This window comes from Fundulus heteroclitus, chromosome 12 (assembly GCF_011125445.2).
Source record: "Fundulus heteroclitus isolate FHET01 chromosome 12, MU-UCD_Fhet_4.1, whole genome shotgun sequence".
NCBI lineage: Eukaryota > Metazoa > Chordata > Actinopteri > Cyprinodontiformes > Fundulidae > Fundulus > Fundulus heteroclitus.
In genome coordinates, this window is record NC_046372.1 from 2,139,143 (window position 1) to 2,156,145 (window position 17,003).

The 17,003-nt window shown below is 40.4% G+C and overlaps 4 protein-coding genes across 5 annotated transcripts; 2 read left to right on the plus strand and 2 right to left on the minus strand.

Moving 5' to 3' along the window:
- Positions 1–1,419: 1,419 nt before the first annotated feature.
- On the plus strand, positions 1,420–2,168 carry LOC105926948 (polyubiquitin-B). The gene is made up of 2 exons (XM_021316954.2): positions 1,420–1,607; positions 1,694–2,168. Exon 2 carries the CDS (start codon positions 1,701–1,703, stop codon positions 2,166–2,168), a length of 468 nt encoding a protein of 155 aa, XP_021172629.2. The 5' UTR covers positions 1,420–1,607; positions 1,694–1,700.
- Positions 2,169–2,361: 193 nt separating this feature from the next.
- On the minus strand, positions 2,362–6,497 carry pxmp2 (peroxisomal membrane protein 2). The gene is made up of 5 exons (XM_012863492.3): positions 6,275–6,497; positions 5,822–5,944; positions 3,630–3,792; positions 2,828–2,947; positions 2,362–2,723 (listed from the first exon to the last, which is right to left on the minus strand). The coding sequence occupies exons 1-5, from the start codon at positions 6,382–6,384 to the stop codon at positions 2,655–2,657; spliced, it is 585 nt and encodes a 194-aa protein (XP_012718946.2). The 5' UTR covers positions 6,385–6,497; the 3' UTR covers positions 2,362–2,654.
- A 1,133-nt stretch (positions 6,498–7,630) lies between these two features.
- On the minus strand, positions 7,631–12,378 carry unga (uracil DNA glycosylase a). Of its 2 annotated transcripts, XM_012863489.3 has the most exons (7): positions 12,248–12,378; positions 11,714–11,914; positions 11,525–11,620; positions 10,510–10,607; positions 8,456–8,544; positions 8,166–8,344; positions 7,631–8,084 (listed from the first exon to the last, which is right to left on the minus strand). In XM_012863489.3, the coding sequence occupies exons 1-7, from the start codon at positions 12,347–12,349 to the stop codon at positions 7,944–7,946; spliced, it is 906 nt and encodes a 301-aa protein (XP_012718943.1). In that variant the 5' UTR covers positions 12,350–12,378; the 3' UTR covers positions 7,631–7,943. The 2 variants fall into 2 exon arrangements, with proteins under 2 accessions (XP_012718943.1, XP_035999568.1); XM_036143675.1 differs by lacking the exon at positions 12,248–12,378 and having other exon boundaries at positions 11,714–12,080.
- alkbh2 (alkB homolog 2, alpha-ketoglutarate dependent dioxygenase) lies at positions 12,324–16,624 on the plus strand. Its single transcript, XM_021316984.2, has 4 exons — positions 12,324–12,446; positions 13,849–14,156; positions 14,234–14,432; positions 15,379–16,624. Exons 2-4 carry the CDS (start codon positions 13,886–13,888, stop codon positions 15,704–15,706), a joined length of 798 nt encoding a protein of 265 aa, XP_021172659.2. The 5' UTR covers positions 12,324–12,446; positions 13,849–13,885; the 3' UTR covers positions 15,707–16,624.
- The last annotated feature ends 379 nt before the right edge of the window (positions 16,625–17,003 follow it).

A 17,003-nucleotide genomic window follows, 5' to 3' on the forward strand; every position in this document is an offset into this window, starting at 1 on the left:
TCAGCCAGACACAGAGTTACGTTTAAAATGTTTATTCTGAGAATGATTAGTAGTGGCAGGTGAGGCAGACAAACAGAACCAGACTTTGCAGATTGATCTTGGCAGGCGGTGCAGGCAAACAAAGATGAGGAGGAGGAATGCAGGTAGGGAGAGACCAGACTGAGCGATGTGCGCCAGGAAACCACCAGGATAGGCAGAGGAAACAGCTGCAACTCACGGGAAAGCAGGCAGAACTGCAGCATGCAGACACAGGCGACTGAACGGAGGAGTCCAATGGGTTGATCATAAAGTATCCAGTAGCAAAGCACACATCACACTGGGCGAAAAACGATTAAAACAAAAGAGCGGAGAGGACGTTCTGGCGGGGAAGAATTGGTAGAGGCAGGTATAAGTAAGAAGATGAACAGGTGACCAGAGATGAATATAATTAGTGGCAACAGGTGGAGACGATGTAGAACAGGGTGGTGGCTGGAGGCAGACTGAGCTGAATGGATAGAGACTGGTGGCTGAGAGGTGACAGGATAAATGAGAAAAGTCCAAAAGCAAAAATAAACAAAAGCCCAAATCATGACAGAGGAAGAGCTGAGAGGCATTGAATCCAAGATGCTTGAGGGCCATTGTCATGCCAGTCAGGGATTATTTTGGGAGTCATGTTCTCTGCTGGTATTGGTCCACTTGGTGGCAATTGCTGGCACCAAAGATGATCAGTTTTTAGAGCACAATTACTTTTCTCACTTAGAATGGCTTGGATTGCACTTTATTATTAATAATGAAGTCACAGGGTTGGCCCACGGCAGAAGCTAAGAGGCTGCTTAGGCCCCCAAGAGCAATTACAAATATTTGTTGCATGTATATTGATTTATATTTGATCTTATGATATTAAAAACATCACCTTATTTGACATTCGCTATAACAAATCTGTATTAATGAAGGAAATAGGGGCCCCAAAATGAAATTCTGCTTAGGGCCCCTTGGAAAACTACGTTTTGTATTTACTCAGGTTATCTATGCCTGAAATTAGTATTTGTTTGATGATTTGAAAGCGTCTGCAAATCTGTAAGTGTATCAAAAGTTTTGCTTTTTAAACAAAAGATTTTTGTTGATGTATTCTAGACTTTTCAAAGTGACACAGGAATTAGTAGTTTACTCTCTTGTGAATATCTTTGTATGATGCTTTTTAAATCCTATCCTAATAGTTTGCAAAACGGCACACTTCAACATACCAAACTTTTTCATTTTCTGTTTTGCTTCAGATAAAGTCTCACCTCACATCTGATGAATCACCACCATCTGATTTCTGTTTTTGTGTCCCTCCCTCCTCCCTTCACCAGGTAAGAGGGAAACCCCAGCTGATCCTCCACCCCACCTGTTTGCAGGTATGTGAGACGTCATGAAAACGGCGTCATTAACAACAAAGCAGCACACTCATGTTTGGAGAATAGAAACTTAGACAGAGAGGGAAAACGAATCTTAAGTGAAGCAGGGGGGGCGGATCCGGGCTGTATATAAACACAGCTGTTCTGCCGCAAGGCACATCGCTGATCATCGACGATTATTGGACACTTCAAGCTTGAAGGACGCTTTATTCGTTACAAGTTCATTACAAAGTGAGTTCCTCTCCTCATTAAACCAGCATTTATCATATTTTTTTCTGTTTATTTTCATGCCAAACACTTCTAAAACTATTTTTCAGATCAATCATGGAACTAGTCATCACTATGCTGAACGGGACGTCCCGGACGCTGAAAGTAAACCCTCACGACACAGTGGGGTCCCTGAAGACGCGCATCCAGGGGCAGCTGGGGGTCCCCGTTTCGAGACAGAAGCTGGTCTTCAACAATGGCCAAAGTACACCTCTGAACGACGACTCCAGACCTCTGAGCTCCTACAACATGCTGTCGGGCTCCCGGGTGTCCCTGCTGGTCACCGAGCCCACCACCATCCAGGTGTTCCTCAAAAATGACAGGGGGATCAGCAGCACCTACAAAGTCACACCAGAGGAGACCGTGGAGGACTTCAAGAAGAGAGTTCAGGAAAGAGAGGGGGTTCCTGCGGACCAGCAGAGGTTGTGCTATCAGAGCCGACAGATGGATACTGGGAAACTAGCCGACTACAATGTGAAGGACCTGAGCACCATTGACCTGATGCTGCGTCTGAGAGGAGGCTGAGGACGCTCACACGTCCACCATGAAGAACACATTCCTGTTTTTTTGTTTATTTATTTAGGCCTTAATCTGAGAAAAAAAGTCCAAAATTTATTCTTTTTGCACCCACATAATTGTTACATATATATTTTTTCAAGTGCAATTGTAATGTGTTATCTAGTAATAATAATAAAAGTCAGTCATGACACATGGCATATCTCTGTAGTGTTTTATTTCTGCTATTTTTCTCAGTTCTGTATGTTAGGCTCATAAAACAATTTCACTTTGTTCTGCTTCTGTAAAAAAAAAAAAAAAAAGTTTTTCCACTTCGTCAAGTTGTTCTATAAAGGTAGGTCCCTGTAAGTGGAACGTAAAAAAATACTTTCATTGTTTTGATTTCAGAGTTTTAAAGCAGTGTATTTAAACGTATTATCAGAAGAGCGACTTTATGTAAAATAGCCACATAAGGGCGTTGGCTGCAGTCTTCTCAGTCTTCAGTGAAAACAAGCCTCATTTCCTCACAGTGGCAAGGTAGGCATACCAGAATAAGGCGATCATGTTGGCAAACAGCACTCGAAACTGAAACAAACACACAGGGGATGGGAACATAAATATTACAAAGGAAGTCAGTATTAGACCCGTCCTGGTTTGTAAGATGAAAGTCTGTGAGTGATAGAGCGTACCTGAACAGGCACAAAGTTAATATTTATGAATGTGAAGGGAGTCCAGACTTTCCAGTTCATCTTTAGAGCTGTCCAGTAACTCTTTCTCATCTTCCTCTCAAAATCATCCCAACCTTTAGCCTGAGGAACGTGTAAAATTATTATTTACTGTAAAATATCTATATTTAGCTCCTTTGAACTATTAATACACATAATTACTCATTCTATACATCACAATAGGTTTACTGATAAGCGATATTTATGATGAAATCCAACTATTCAATTAGGCTTATTTAGAACTTGGAGCATAGTATTTTAAAGATATTCAGTCAAGCATCGTGAAATAAAACGAAATATTAAAACATCTACATGGTACTCATTCGTGGTTTGTTCATGTATGATAAAACTTTAATAAATACTCAGATGTTACACAAATTCTCTTCAAACATTTACATATTGATAGGGCCATGAATAAAAGTATTCACAGTGCTTATTTTTCCCTGGATTTATTTGGGGGGTTCCAGAGTCAAGGGGGCTGAATACAACTCCACAGCACTTTTTTTTTTTTTGAATATGCTTTGTAGTTCCAGTTGGTCTAAGCATTATTTAAATGAGAGCTGCTCCAATCAACCGGCCCAGTATCAGAATCAGCCGATTTTCCTTAGGCTCTGATCGGTGATTGGTAAAATGAAACCGGAAGTCTGTATCTGCCAGGAAAGACCTGATCAGTCCATCCCGAAACATAATTATGCTGTATTGATTCAGTGTATCGATATACTTGATGGAGGGGAGAGAAATATTAAAATTCAAATAGAAAAATCACCTCCAGGATGTTAATGGCAACGTAGAAAATGAGCAGGAAGCCTGGAGCAAAGACGAGTCGATCCAGCAGCAATCGTTTGACTATACAGAGCGGGTCGGTGGTTGGCATCCACACCTCCATCAGCTGGTAAAAGAAATGGCTCACTGGCCCCGTGATGATCAGTCTGCAAGAGGCAAAAATGGAAAAAGAAAATATAAGAAAAAACACAAAGCTCCAGGTTTATATGCTAAAGTTAACTAATTTCCATGTGCAGCGCCACGCAGGATGTGTTCATACCACGCTTTTTAGATGTTTGGAAATCACAAATTGTAATGGATTTTATTGAGATTTTATGTGACAGATCAACACCAGGGAGCACATGACTGGAATGAAAATGTTAGAAGCAGGCCCGTATTAAGACAATGTGGTGCCACTGGGCACTATACCTCAAAGCCCCCCCCCCTTACCCGTGTTGTCCTCCGGTCAAAAACATCAGACATAATGAAGGGGATTTCTGTAATGTAATTTACTATTTACTAACTTACACAACTACATGTAGGCATTTGAGCAGTGAGCAATATTCAAATATCTAATTTTAAAATGTTGAAATCAAAAAAATCTTGATCTATTTATCATTTATTATTATTGTGACATCAGTGTTCACAAAACGAATAATGCATGGTCTTTCAACAATTTCAAGTAAATAATATAACAATTTATGAAAAATATATTTTTAAAGCATGTGTCATGTGGTGCCCCCCCATGGTTGGTGCCCCTGGGCACTGGCCCACTGGCCCTTATGGATAATCCGGCCCTGGTTAGAAGTGTTTAAAAGAAATTACAGACAAAAATACAGCACGCATTTGGATTCAGCCCCACCTACCCCGATACCCATAAATAAAACACAGTTTAACCATTTAACCACAGTTGGCAAATGAAATCCAAAAGGATCCAGCCAATAACTTTTCTGTAACTATTGACAGTTCTTTAATCTCCCCTTCTCTCCGGGTAAAAAGTCTCAGCGTCATCTTCGATAGCGCCCTTTCCTTTCAGTCCCACGTTCATAGCATTATTTGCTCTGCTTCCCTCAGTCCCCACTCCACCTCCATGTGAAGGAGGATTGTTGGAGAACATTACAGAACAAACAGCATTGTGAAGACCAAGAAGCACATCATTTTCAAATCCACACAGACAGTGACGTCCGACCTCAACTAACAGGCCAGACAAGGAGAGCGTGAATCTTAGAGCGGCAGCCAGCAGGAACATGGCACCTCTACAGTAGCTGTAGAAAGCCACAGCTCACATATGTAAACAATGAAACTATTATTAGCAATGAATGACAGAAGACATAAATGCTCACGGTGTGCTCTGGTACTATATGTAAAGACTGCGAACACTGGGATACTTTATAAACGCTGCAAGTGAGCAGGATTTGCATGTTCGACCGCTTAAAACACTGCACGACTGTAGTTCCACAGATTCAAGATATTTCTGTTTCTCCAAGCTAAACACACCCATTTATATCCTGTCCTATCACAGTACAGTAGCTGGACAGCCCTTAAGACCCTGAAAGAAGGGGCTGACAGAACCAAATGACGTCATTCGCTGCGGGAGCAGGACAAATTGCCCGTTCTCTTAGAGCATGTAGCAGCCTTGGTGTTTGCACAGCATACATGTGGATGAAAGTGCTCTGGCCAGATGGGAACCCTTACCCTAATTTATACTGTCTGGTCTTACATACAAAATGTTAAGTATGGGGGAGCGCTAATACTGCACCTGATCCTGAACACATCATCCTCACTGTGAAACAAAGCAGTGGCAGCAGCGTGTTGAGGGGACACTTTGCTTCAGCAAGGACAGTCGGTGGGGAGATGGATGTAGTGTTATCAGGGGCAATGCCGGAAGAAAACCTGTCAGAGGCTGCAGATGACTTGAGACTGGGGTGGAGGGTCACCTTCCAGCAGGACAACACCCCTAAAAACGAAGCCTGACCTACAGAGGCATGGTATACATTATTATTTTGAATACCATACATCGTATTTGTGTTGGTCAACCACTTAAAATCCAAATAACATTTATTGTAATTTGTGATTGTAATGTGTCTTAATGCAGATGAAGGAAGGTAAAGGGGTGCAACAACGAAGCCCACTGCACTAGCCATTTTCTTGACTCATTTTCATAACCCATGACCGTCTGCTTGTGTCAAGTCTCACCCGAAGATGGCATATCGTGCAGCTCCGGCCACCTCAATCTCGTTGACTGGGTTTCCACTTTTGGCCTTTTTTCTGGCTTCTGAATACTGTGAAAGTAGATTTCCTAAAGCTGACAGGATCCCACTGAAAGCACGAAGAACCACAGACACACGTATTACACATTCCTGTCAATATGTAACCAATGATTTCACAATAAATAACGGTGTTAAACGTCTGAGAGAGTAGGAGGCTTTCAGGGCGGACGCTGATTGGCTAATACCAGAAAGCAGAGTGTGCTCAGTGCAAACAAAGTGGTCAAAAACTGATAGAAGCGAACAATCATGGAGAAGCTGAGTAGGGATACATTTTATAAAGCCACATATAATTTACTCTGATGGTCTGTAAATATTGATAATGAACTTTTAGACAGCTGGAAATAAAGACAGCTGTCAGTTTAAGGGCACAGAAACTGACCTGGTGACAGATTTAGTGAGGATCGGGTAATTCTTCAGCAGGATCAAATACTGCTGCAGCAGGCGGAAATGAAAGGACCCATCCCGGACCGGCAGGCTCTGTGCGGGCATTGTTAGTCCTTAAAATATTCAAACATTACCACCACTGCAACACTGGCATGCAGAGGACGGCGAGAGCCATTATTGTTCCTGTCCAACGTCTCTGCGTCAGCGCGGAAGCCACGCCCCGACGTAAACATCAGACCGGAAGTGATGTTTGTTTGGGTTTTTTTTCAAAAGCTTTATTGATAATTACATGCTGAAATAAGAATATCGACTTTGCATTCTTACAAAGGGAGAAATAAAATAATTATATACAGTAGATCTAATTAACTTGTGCAAGGCAAAGGAATAAAATAAACAGGCATTTACATTAAACCAGTGGAAGCATACAAATCCAATCTCCAAAAGTATAAATTCATATAACATGTATTTAAGGATTTAAAATCAACAATTAACAGGGACAGACCCACTTCAGCAAAGAGACAATTACTTGTATCATGTTAACTTGAAGTGATGTTTGCATACATTGATTTCGTTTTAAAAAAATGTTTTACCTTGTTAATTTTTTTATTTTTAAGATTATTTAGGTTTTTGTGGTGGGATACAAATATTTTGGACGGCCATTATCATGCTTAACGAGACTAAACCTTTCTGAAAATATTTAGTTTTCCCGTTATTTTTACAACAGTTAGGCATAAATTTCTTTGTGGGAATTTTTTTATTTTTGTCCCCCTTTCTATCAAGCTTTTAGATTACTATTTTGCTCGCACAGACCAAGAAGAAAAAAAATAGAATTATATTAAATGAATGGCTATTCTATTAGATTTTATAACATAAATAATCCCTTGTCTAACAAGCTTTAAAACTAATTCAAAGCCATTTTAGCGACCTCTGGAAGGAAATAGCCAAAAGAAGAAGACAACCGTCCAATTCATCCAATCTTCTTCTGTTTATTGGGTCACATGGGCTTCAGACCCAGATGACCGAAATCCTCATCCAATTTTAAAGGCAGACCTTAAAGAGGAAGCTCAATTAAAAGCTACTAGCACATGATCATAGGCATGAATTAGAGTAGAGATAGGGAGCAGAAAAGAATATGCAGCAGATTTTTTTTTTTTTCAGTCGATGTATATTTCACTCCAACAGGAAATGAAGAAATTACAGGATTATCAGTTTAAAGAGTCCTCAACCTTTTTCAGGTTCTTTAACTCAAAAAATACTTGCAGCATAGCATATACTGTTGGTATAATACACTTTTACACTACAACATAGATTTGTATTTTAAAAAAAAGAAAAAAAATCCAGAGAAACATTATACTGTAGAAAACTTTTTAATGTACCAAACATTACATAAAAAAGTGAGAACGGGAACTTTAATGTGCAAACTAAAAAGGCAGAAAGAGTATACAAATATTTACAAAAGTGAATTCAGTCAACGCAGACGATCTAAACAAAAAAAATACAGCTGAGTTTAAAGAATGCTATAAAAACAAAACAACCTGCTGACATGAACTGTTTCATGAAAACATGAATATCACATACTTTTGCTGAAAGAAGAACCCAAAAGCTTATAGGTGGATTTGGTCTGTAGTTACTCAACATGTGCGTTAGAAAAGCTAACATAGAAGTTAAAGAGCCTTCCAGTCTATGGGAGACTTTCCACATTTCTCTAGCAGCTCGTTGGCCTTTGAAAAGTGCCTGCAGCCAAAAAAGCCTCGATGAGCAGACAGCGGGGAAGGATGCACAGCTTGCAGGACGTGGTGACGCTTCTGTGACAGAAGGAAGGAAATCTTCAGCACAAACGAGCTTTGTTGAGAGTGTTAAAATGCACCAATCAGCATTAGACTCACCCGGTTAATGGAAGCCCCTTTTTTCTGCGCGTATGATCCCCACAGCATGAAGACGACGCCCTCCAGATTGCTGCTGAGCCACTGCACCACAGCGTCAGTGAAGGCCTCCCAGCCTTTGTCTTTGTGTGAGTTGGCCTGGTGCGCTCTGACAGTCAGCACGGCGTTGAGCAACAGCACACCTGGTGAGAAGTTTTTCAAAAATAGAGAAGACGGCAGGGTTGCTGGTGACCGAAGGCTTTCGCGTGTGTCATTCTTTAATCATTTAACAGAATACAAACTTAGAATAGTACCCTGTTTGGCCCATCCCGTCAGATCTCCGTGCCCTGGGTGCTGAAAGCCTTCGATGTCTGAGGCCAGCTCTTTGTACATGTTCTCCAGGCTGCAAATAAAAAAAAAGCATCAAAGAGCCGGTGTTAAAAATGGGATTCAAACAGCACTGATTCAAGTGTCGGCCTCCAAAGTTTAACTTAACTTCTCCCTCAGATCAATGTGGAAGCAGATATGGGACTCAGCCTCTACAGAGCATGTCTGACGTTTGTATTAAAAGTGTAACAAGCATCATTTTTCTCTGAATAAACCATCAGACATAAATTAAAAACTATCCTGGACTTTAAAGTTAACTATATGTTGGTGAAGATTCTCTGTCATCCAGGTCATGATCAATCCAAAAAAAAAGAAAAAAAGAAAAAGGTTAAAGATAAAACAACTAGACTTCTATTCCAAAGCTGAAGATGTTTCGCTTCTCATCCAGGTCCAAAATGTCTGGAATAGTGTGGAGTTAGCTACCGTATTTAGGAGAAATGTAAACAGAACCATGCTTATTCAGTAAACACAGTTAGTCAAAACCTGGCGCCCGTTCTTCGTACGTTGCTTAAAACATCCGAGATCAAATGAGACATCCAAAATGATTTCATCCGGCTAATCATGATCCGGCTAATTGGTTTCTTCGAACACACCTGTTGTTTACGATTAGTATGGCTGGATTAAGTTATCTGACACAACTGCGCGTTCATGCGTTTGTTTAAAAGGGGAAATGTATCGATAGTAGAAACAATGATCAGCAACGCTGCTATTGGCTGTTCAGCAAAGAACGCCCACAGTTTTTCTCTCAAGCAGAGCAAGACCTTTTAATGGAAGGTTATGCCGAATTTGAGTCAATTAAACGACAGTGAACACCTCAAAGTCTGCTAAAGCCAGGAGAGAGGGCTGGCAAACAGCAGCAGACAAATGAATGTGTAAATACCACTGAGCTATATAATACACTGGAGTGCTGATTTTGCCGAAAAACTGAAGTCACTGGCCGCCATCTTGCTCCTCCCTACTCTCACAGAATCCCATAGGATTTGGTCGCAATAACAAGCAGTTTTCTGGCTGTGTGAAAACATTTCACAGGTAATTCTACAGTCAGTGGATGTACTAACACTATCAACTACTAGGAAATTAGGTGCTGAAATATTTTACATGTTATTCATATTAAATATATATATGTATATATAAGTATGTGTATATGTATATATGTATACACATATGTAAATATATGTTTTTGTATATTGTTATTTATATATTTATAAATGTTAAACATATATATTTAAATGAATAAAATGCAAAATATTTCAGCACATGACTTTCTCAGTACTTGATATTTTTAGAACATAACATAAAAGTATATGGCATTTGACATTTTAAAAGTCTTAAGCCCCCCCTGAACATGAGAAAATCCTCGTTATTCGATGCTGTAGCGCACATATTCCCTAGTTACTGGGGGAAAATAGGGAGTACCAATATGGCGGCTGGTGGCTTCAAAGCGACTCGTTCAAACAGATGGTGATTAGCACTCCAGTGTATTATATAGCTCAGTGGTAAATACTGTCCATAGATGTTTCTATCACTTTCTACAGTATGAATGTTTGCTTTATAATAATTTCATATTTACTTTGTTCTTTTATGTCAGAGCCTCCACGGGAGCCACTAGTACATGGGGAAAAAGTGAAGTACAAGAATATTCTACAAAATGATAGCCTTTAATTATTATACTGTATTTTAAAAAGCAACTTCTTCCTCTTTTTTAAAAGCGACTGTTAAATGATGCGTTTGTCTGTTTATAACAGCCACCAAGAAAAAGGCTGAAAATTGTTGCATGAGGCATGTTTCACCCTTTCTCTTTCTTTCACAAAATGACACAGGGTGCCATTCGTTCCCTATATATAAACAGCTTCTTCAACTAAAAATTTTTATCTTAAATCTTGTGTGGAAAAGCAGTCAGGACACCTGAAATGTGAACGCTCCATGAACGGTTTCTGTTCATCCAAAAAAACAAAACAAAGAAAAACAACAGACTTTGTACCTGGGAGGGGGAGTAACTGGTCTTTTCACACTGAAGCACAGCCCGTGAGCTTGACCAGGACCATGATACGGATCTTGACCTAGAATGACCACTTTGACCTGAAAAAACAAACCAGAAGAAGGGGAATGAAACACCCCGATTGTTTTTTAAAGTTTTATACAATCCCAATTCCAATGAAATTGGGACATCTTGTAAAACGTAAAGGAAAACAATACAATGCTCTGCAAATTTCTTTTAACCTATATTAAATTGAATACACTATAAATACAAGATGTTTAATGTTCAAATTGATAAACAGTGTTTTTTTTGTTTGTTTTTGTGCAAATATTCACTCATTTTGAATTTGACACCTGCAACATGTTCCAAAAAAGCTTGGCACTGGGCATGTTTACCTTTTAACACTAAATAAGCGTTTGGGAACTGAGGACAGCAATTATATCACTAATTATAGTCAGCAACTATAAGAAGGGATTGAAATCTTTTTTTCACAATCCATTTTTTATAAACGGGTACATAACAGATAAACTGTTCTTAATTACTGCTTTTGCATCTTTGTTTTAACCTTTGACATGCTTCTATTTCATTTACTATCAGAAACAAATGTAAATGTTTTGACTGAATGGCAAATAAAGAAGGCTGTGTTTGCTGTAATGCCTATAAAAATTCTCCCACTCATTGTTGAAAATGGTATAAATAAGTTTTAACGTGACATTTTTCAAAATATCTTTTATTATTATTATTATAATTGTTATTATTATTAATCATTTAATTTTTTAAGATATCATAGGTTCCATGCTTTCTCAATTTTTTAATTGAGAAAGCTTCCTGGAGAGGAAGCGAAACGTCTTCAACTATGGAAAACAAGTCCAGTTGCTTTGTTTTTTTTACTTTTTTTGGAACATCTACCTGAATATTGCTCTGCACCTTAATCACTCATTCATTTCTCCTAATATAATTAAACCCGCGTGCATAAACGCGTAACATGTGATGTAGAAAGTGCATGAGCTCCACTCACATCCCTGATGCTGCACGTCTGGGTCCAGGTGAACACTTGCTCAGCAGGTGGGTAAACTGTGTGGCGTTTCCTCTCTTCAGAAACAAAATGCATCAGCTGTAGGGGGAAAACAGGCGTAAAATCATGTAAAAAATAAAATAAAGTCCCTGACAACAAACAGAGGCCGTGTGGAGAATCCCCTCCTCTCACCCGTTTGAAGTAGGGCTTCCCAAACTCAGCGGCCAGCTCCTTCCTCCAGCTCTCCCCGCAACCCGGAGGACTCTGAGCGGAAGCCAGCTTCTCCAGCGCCGCTCTCTTGTTGCGGGCTATCCTGTCCAGCTGCTCCGGGGACAGAGGGCTGGCAGGCGGGCTTTCCGCTTCGGGAACCCCCGCGGCGCATTTCTGCTTCTTCTGAAGGATTTTGGTATATTGGGCAAAAAAACACAAAGCCGGTGAGAAACGCGTTCCTCGGAGAGAAGAGGGCGTTAAAAACAGTCGACCCAGCAGCGGGGCTAACAGTAGCATGTTAAGCTAGCGGAGCCGTTTCGGCAACGTTCGACAACACCGCGATGATCGTGAACGCAGCACGGGTCACGCTGCGCGCCTCTCGCGGGAAAATACAACATTGTGAAAGAAATACTCTGCGCCGCAAGTCTTTTTAAATGGAAAGACGCCGCGGGTTAAGTTAAGCAGCTGTTGCTAATGCAGATTTTACTCTCCGTTTGTAGAAGAAGTGACGCTCACCGGCTCTTTTACGTCCTCCTCGGTTTCATTCAGCGCCTCCTCGGAAACTCGCTTTTTCGACACCGGCGAAAAAAACGAGTTAATCGTCTTCTGTCCAATCATTCTTGTTGCAAACACTTTGGCGGCGAGCAGCGAAAAGCAGAGAGACGCTGGACTGTCCGAAGAGCGCACGACTCCTAAAACTAACGTTATCAGCGAGGTAGGAGGAAAGAATTGGCGCCTAAACAATGTGACGAAAGCAATTATTCTAATGAGCTGAGTTATGTTCAAGAACAGCCAGTGTTTTTTACTGTTGCACAACTTGGTGTTTTCAACTGGTTTGAAAATGTGCTTTGGTTACAGGTGCATATTTATACATCAGGATCAGTTAAAAAGTTAATTTATGTCAGTGATTATATTCAAGTAGTTAAACTTGCATGCGGTGTTGTAGTCCAAGCGTTTTATTTCAATTATTCACGGCTCACAACTAATAAAAAGTTAAGATTCTCTGAAGATGTGAATATCACACAAGACCAACAAAAAAATAAACAAATAAATAAATAAATAAAAGAAATGTGTTATCAGTTGTCCAGTAGAGGGACATTTAAACCCTGAATAGGGAGGGTGAGGCACAGAAGCAGGATGTTCACAAGGAGTGTCCAAGGGGAAAGTTGATTGAAAGGAAAAAGTAAGGGTGGGACAGTTGCAAAAACAGCAGTGATATCAACAGCGTTGAGTTGAATGTGCCAGAGAGACCATCCAACAGTTTAGGGGGGATTCACAGAGTAAGGGCTGCAGCTGAAGTTGGTGCTTTAGGAGCCACCACACACAGCTCCATCCTGAGCAAGTCCTGCACTTGTTACATTCCTTGTGTAAAGCCACTTTAAAACCAGGGCTAAGGACTGTTCCTCAGTGATAAAAGCACATTTTTACATGTAATTTGGAAATTAAGGTTGCAGACTCTAGGACTTAAGAGTCTGGAGCACAAGTGGAGAACCAATGAATCTGTATTGCTTGAGGTCCAGTGGGACGTTTCCACAGTCGGTGATGATTTAGGAGTCATGTCACCCGCGCTGGTGTCCAGTCCAAAGCCAGAGCAGTTTAAATATTTCATGCTTCCCTCTGTTCACAAACCTTTCCGAGATGCTGACGACTTTTTTCCAGTAGGACTCGGCACCTGTCCACACCGCCAAAGGTGCCAGTACCTGCTTAAGTGACAATGGTCTCACTCTGATTGATCAGACAAAAAACTATAGCCTGACCTAAAACCCGCAGAGAAGTAACACATCAACAACCAAATTAAAAGAAATAAGCAATCTGTGAAATTAATCTGTTTCCTAAATTACGTAAATGGATACAATCTTTAGATGCACCTGTACATGAAACATATTCTGTTGATTGTAGAGATAAAAACAAGGATTTCAATCACATTAGGTTAAAAAAAAGGTTTAATATAGTTTGTCACATTCCTTGGTCTATATCATTAGCGCTATTCTCTAGCAAATAGCATGTTGCTATTTATGTGAATCTAAAATCCTACTCAACATGCATTTAATAACTTATGCATTTCCAATAAAACACATAAATAAAAGTTTTGGTATTTCTTTTGTGGCTTATTACAGGAGAAATTTGTCCATCAGTGTGTCATCTACTACAGAAATGGACCAGTTTGTGCTTCAGGGACAGAATAAACGCCTGTGCAGCGATGATGTAAAACGAAGAAGTCCCAGGAAAAAAAAGGTTAAGGTGGAGAAACACAAGAGCGTAAAGGAGGAGGACAAGGAGTCATCTTTTGAGGAGTTCTCTCATCCTATCCCCTGGCAAAAAATAGAAGCGGAGGGACTGGACTGCGATTATGCTTTGCTCTTCTTAAAAGAGGAGGCAGACGAGCTTTTCAGGCAGCTGGAGGAGGAGGTGGTGTACTCAACAGGTTAGGGGTGTTTGTCGTAAATATATGGCTCCACTTTGCAGTGAAGTAGTGTAACGACTGGATGTTTCTTCTTACAGGAGAGGAAGCAAAGGTCCAGGTGTTTGGAAAGGTGTATAATATACCGAGGAAACAGGCGACCTATGGGAACCCGGGTCTCACTTACACTTATTCCGGAGTGAGACGACAGGCTTGCCCCTGGACTCCGACCTTGGAGTATATCCGAAACGCGGTCACAGACGCAACCGGCCAGAAGTTCAACTTTGTCTTGATCAACAGGTGACATACCGCGAACAGCCAATACAGAAGTTAAACTCGGACATGTTCAATTCAATTTTATTTATATAGCGCCATTTCATGAAACATGTCATCTCAAGGCACTTTACAAAGTCAAATTAAATCAGATTATATAGATTGGGTCAGATTATACAGATTGGTCAAAAAAATTTTAATATCTATGGGAACCCAGTTGATTGCATCAAGTCTTGACAAACAGCATTCACTCCTGAAGAAGCGTAGAGCCACAGGGAGAGTCGTCTGCATTGTACATGGCTTTGCAGCAATCCCTCATACTGAGCAAGCATGTAGCGACAGTGGAGAGGAAAACTCTCCATTAACAGGAAGGAAAACCTCCAGCAGAAACAGGCTCAGTATGAACGGTCATCTGCCTCGACCGACTGGGGTTACAGAAGACAGAGCAGAGACACAACAAGAGAGACAAAAAAGCACAGAAGCACACATTGATCCAGTAATCTGTTCTACATTAGATGGTAATAGCGGGTGATCTGTCTTCTCTGGATGATGTCACAGTTAACAGAACGCCAGACCAGGTGTACCTACTATGAAGAAAAAGAGAGAGAGCAAAAAGTTAAAAGTTGAAATGACGAAAAGCAATGCAAAACTGGAGAACAGTAGAACTCAGCAGAGTGAGAGAAATAGAACCTGATGTCCTCCAGCAGCCTAAGCCTATAGCAGCATAACTATAAAGGTAGCTCAGGGTAACATGAGCCACTCTAACTATAAGCTTTGTCAAAAAGGTAAGTTTTAAGATTAGTCTTAAAAGTAGACAGGGTGTCTGCCTCACGGACCAAAACTGGGAGTTGGTTCCACAGGAGAGGAGCCTGATAGCTAAAGGATCTGCCTCCCATTCTACTTTTAGAGACTCTAGGAACCACCAGCAGACCTGCAGTGTTGCAGACATTGACCCTCTGTCTCTCCCCATCAGGTACAAAGACGGACAGGATCACATGGGCGAGCATCGGGACGACGAGAAGGAGCTGGACCCTTCCTGTCCCATCGCCTCCGTGTCTTTAGGCGCAGCTCGAGATTTCGTCTTTAGACACAGAGATGCTCGAGGCAAACGGAGCAGCCGGCAGATTGATCCTGTGAAGCTGGAGCTCGCTCACGGAAGCCTGCTCCTCATGAACCCTCCGACCAATACCTTCTGGTACCACAGCCTTCCTGTTCGGAAAAAGGTCGTCTCGCCTCGCATCAATCTCACCTTCAGACGCATCTTGGTGGACATCAGAAAAACAATCAAAGAGGACCTCTAACACCAAAGACCTTGCTTAGAGACCACATTCTCAACCAAATCCTCCCTAATCAAACTCTGGCTTTTGTGAAAGGACAAACTTATTCCTCCAGTAAATATAGATTTAAAGGTACTGTGCAAACATTTCTGGTAAATCTGTTCAATGTACTTTAGATATAGCCTGTCCCTTTGAAAACAACGTGCCATGGTTAGCGATTCACTTTGTTTTGCTGTCGCAAAGAAATATTTAAAGATAAAATGTGCCCTCCTACAAAGCCTTTCCCACCCACATGCCTCTGGTGACATCACCAAAGGTAAAAAAAAATAATATTTTTTTCTCCTATTTATCTACATTTTGAATCCAATGCTTGTCCACCATTGTGTTAACTAAAGCCAGCTGACAAACTTGATTCTTGTGCTTCTTGTGATGTCATCAACCTAAACTTACACAGAGCAGAATTAGTTTTTTTTGTGCACTTTGAAAAAAAAAATTTTTTTACATTTTGTAACATCCGATTGTTGAAATCTAAACTCTTCTACCCAGCTGTGGCCTTACTGTCAGTCTATATTTGTAAGTGAAAAAAAAAAATTCTGTTGGCTTGAATTAATAAACTATTGAACCTGTTGACAAAAATGACTTTGTAGTTCTCAATAACATAGATTAAATTTGCCTTACTTTAGTCTTAGACCGAGGGCTTCATGTGACACTCAATTTGTTCCAGTCTTAAAAAATATTTCTACTTAAAAATAAAAAATGTATTTTCTAAATCTTTAAATCCTATTGCCTTTATTCAGAGTTCTGTTTTTTGTTCTTGTGAATCACGTATGGCACGGCAGGACGTGCATTTTGGTCAAAGGCACAACCCGATGCATTGTAAGGTTATAATTGATGATGATGCATTTACAACAATCTGAAAACACTACAATCTCCCTTTAATAAAACACAAAAGTAAACATTTTTATTATCATTATTATTACATTTAAAAACAATCACCTTTAATGACATGAAAATAAATCTGATATCAAATATCCAAACAGATGTTTTTGTGTTTAGAATTTCCTGGAAACTGCAATTGTCCACAGCTGAGGATGTAAATAAATTACCCAGAAATATCTGCACATAATTACGTTTCGTTAACGAAGCGGACTAGAAATCTGTGGAACCTGGTGGACACCATGAATGGTTTGGATGAATCATATTTTCAGGTGAGAATGCCCGTAGGACAGTCCCAAGAGTTGCTGCACAAGTGATTTTATGTGATAGAAATCTTGAACATTAAAAACATGGCACTTCATCCTCAACCGTGCAGGTTTTCAAA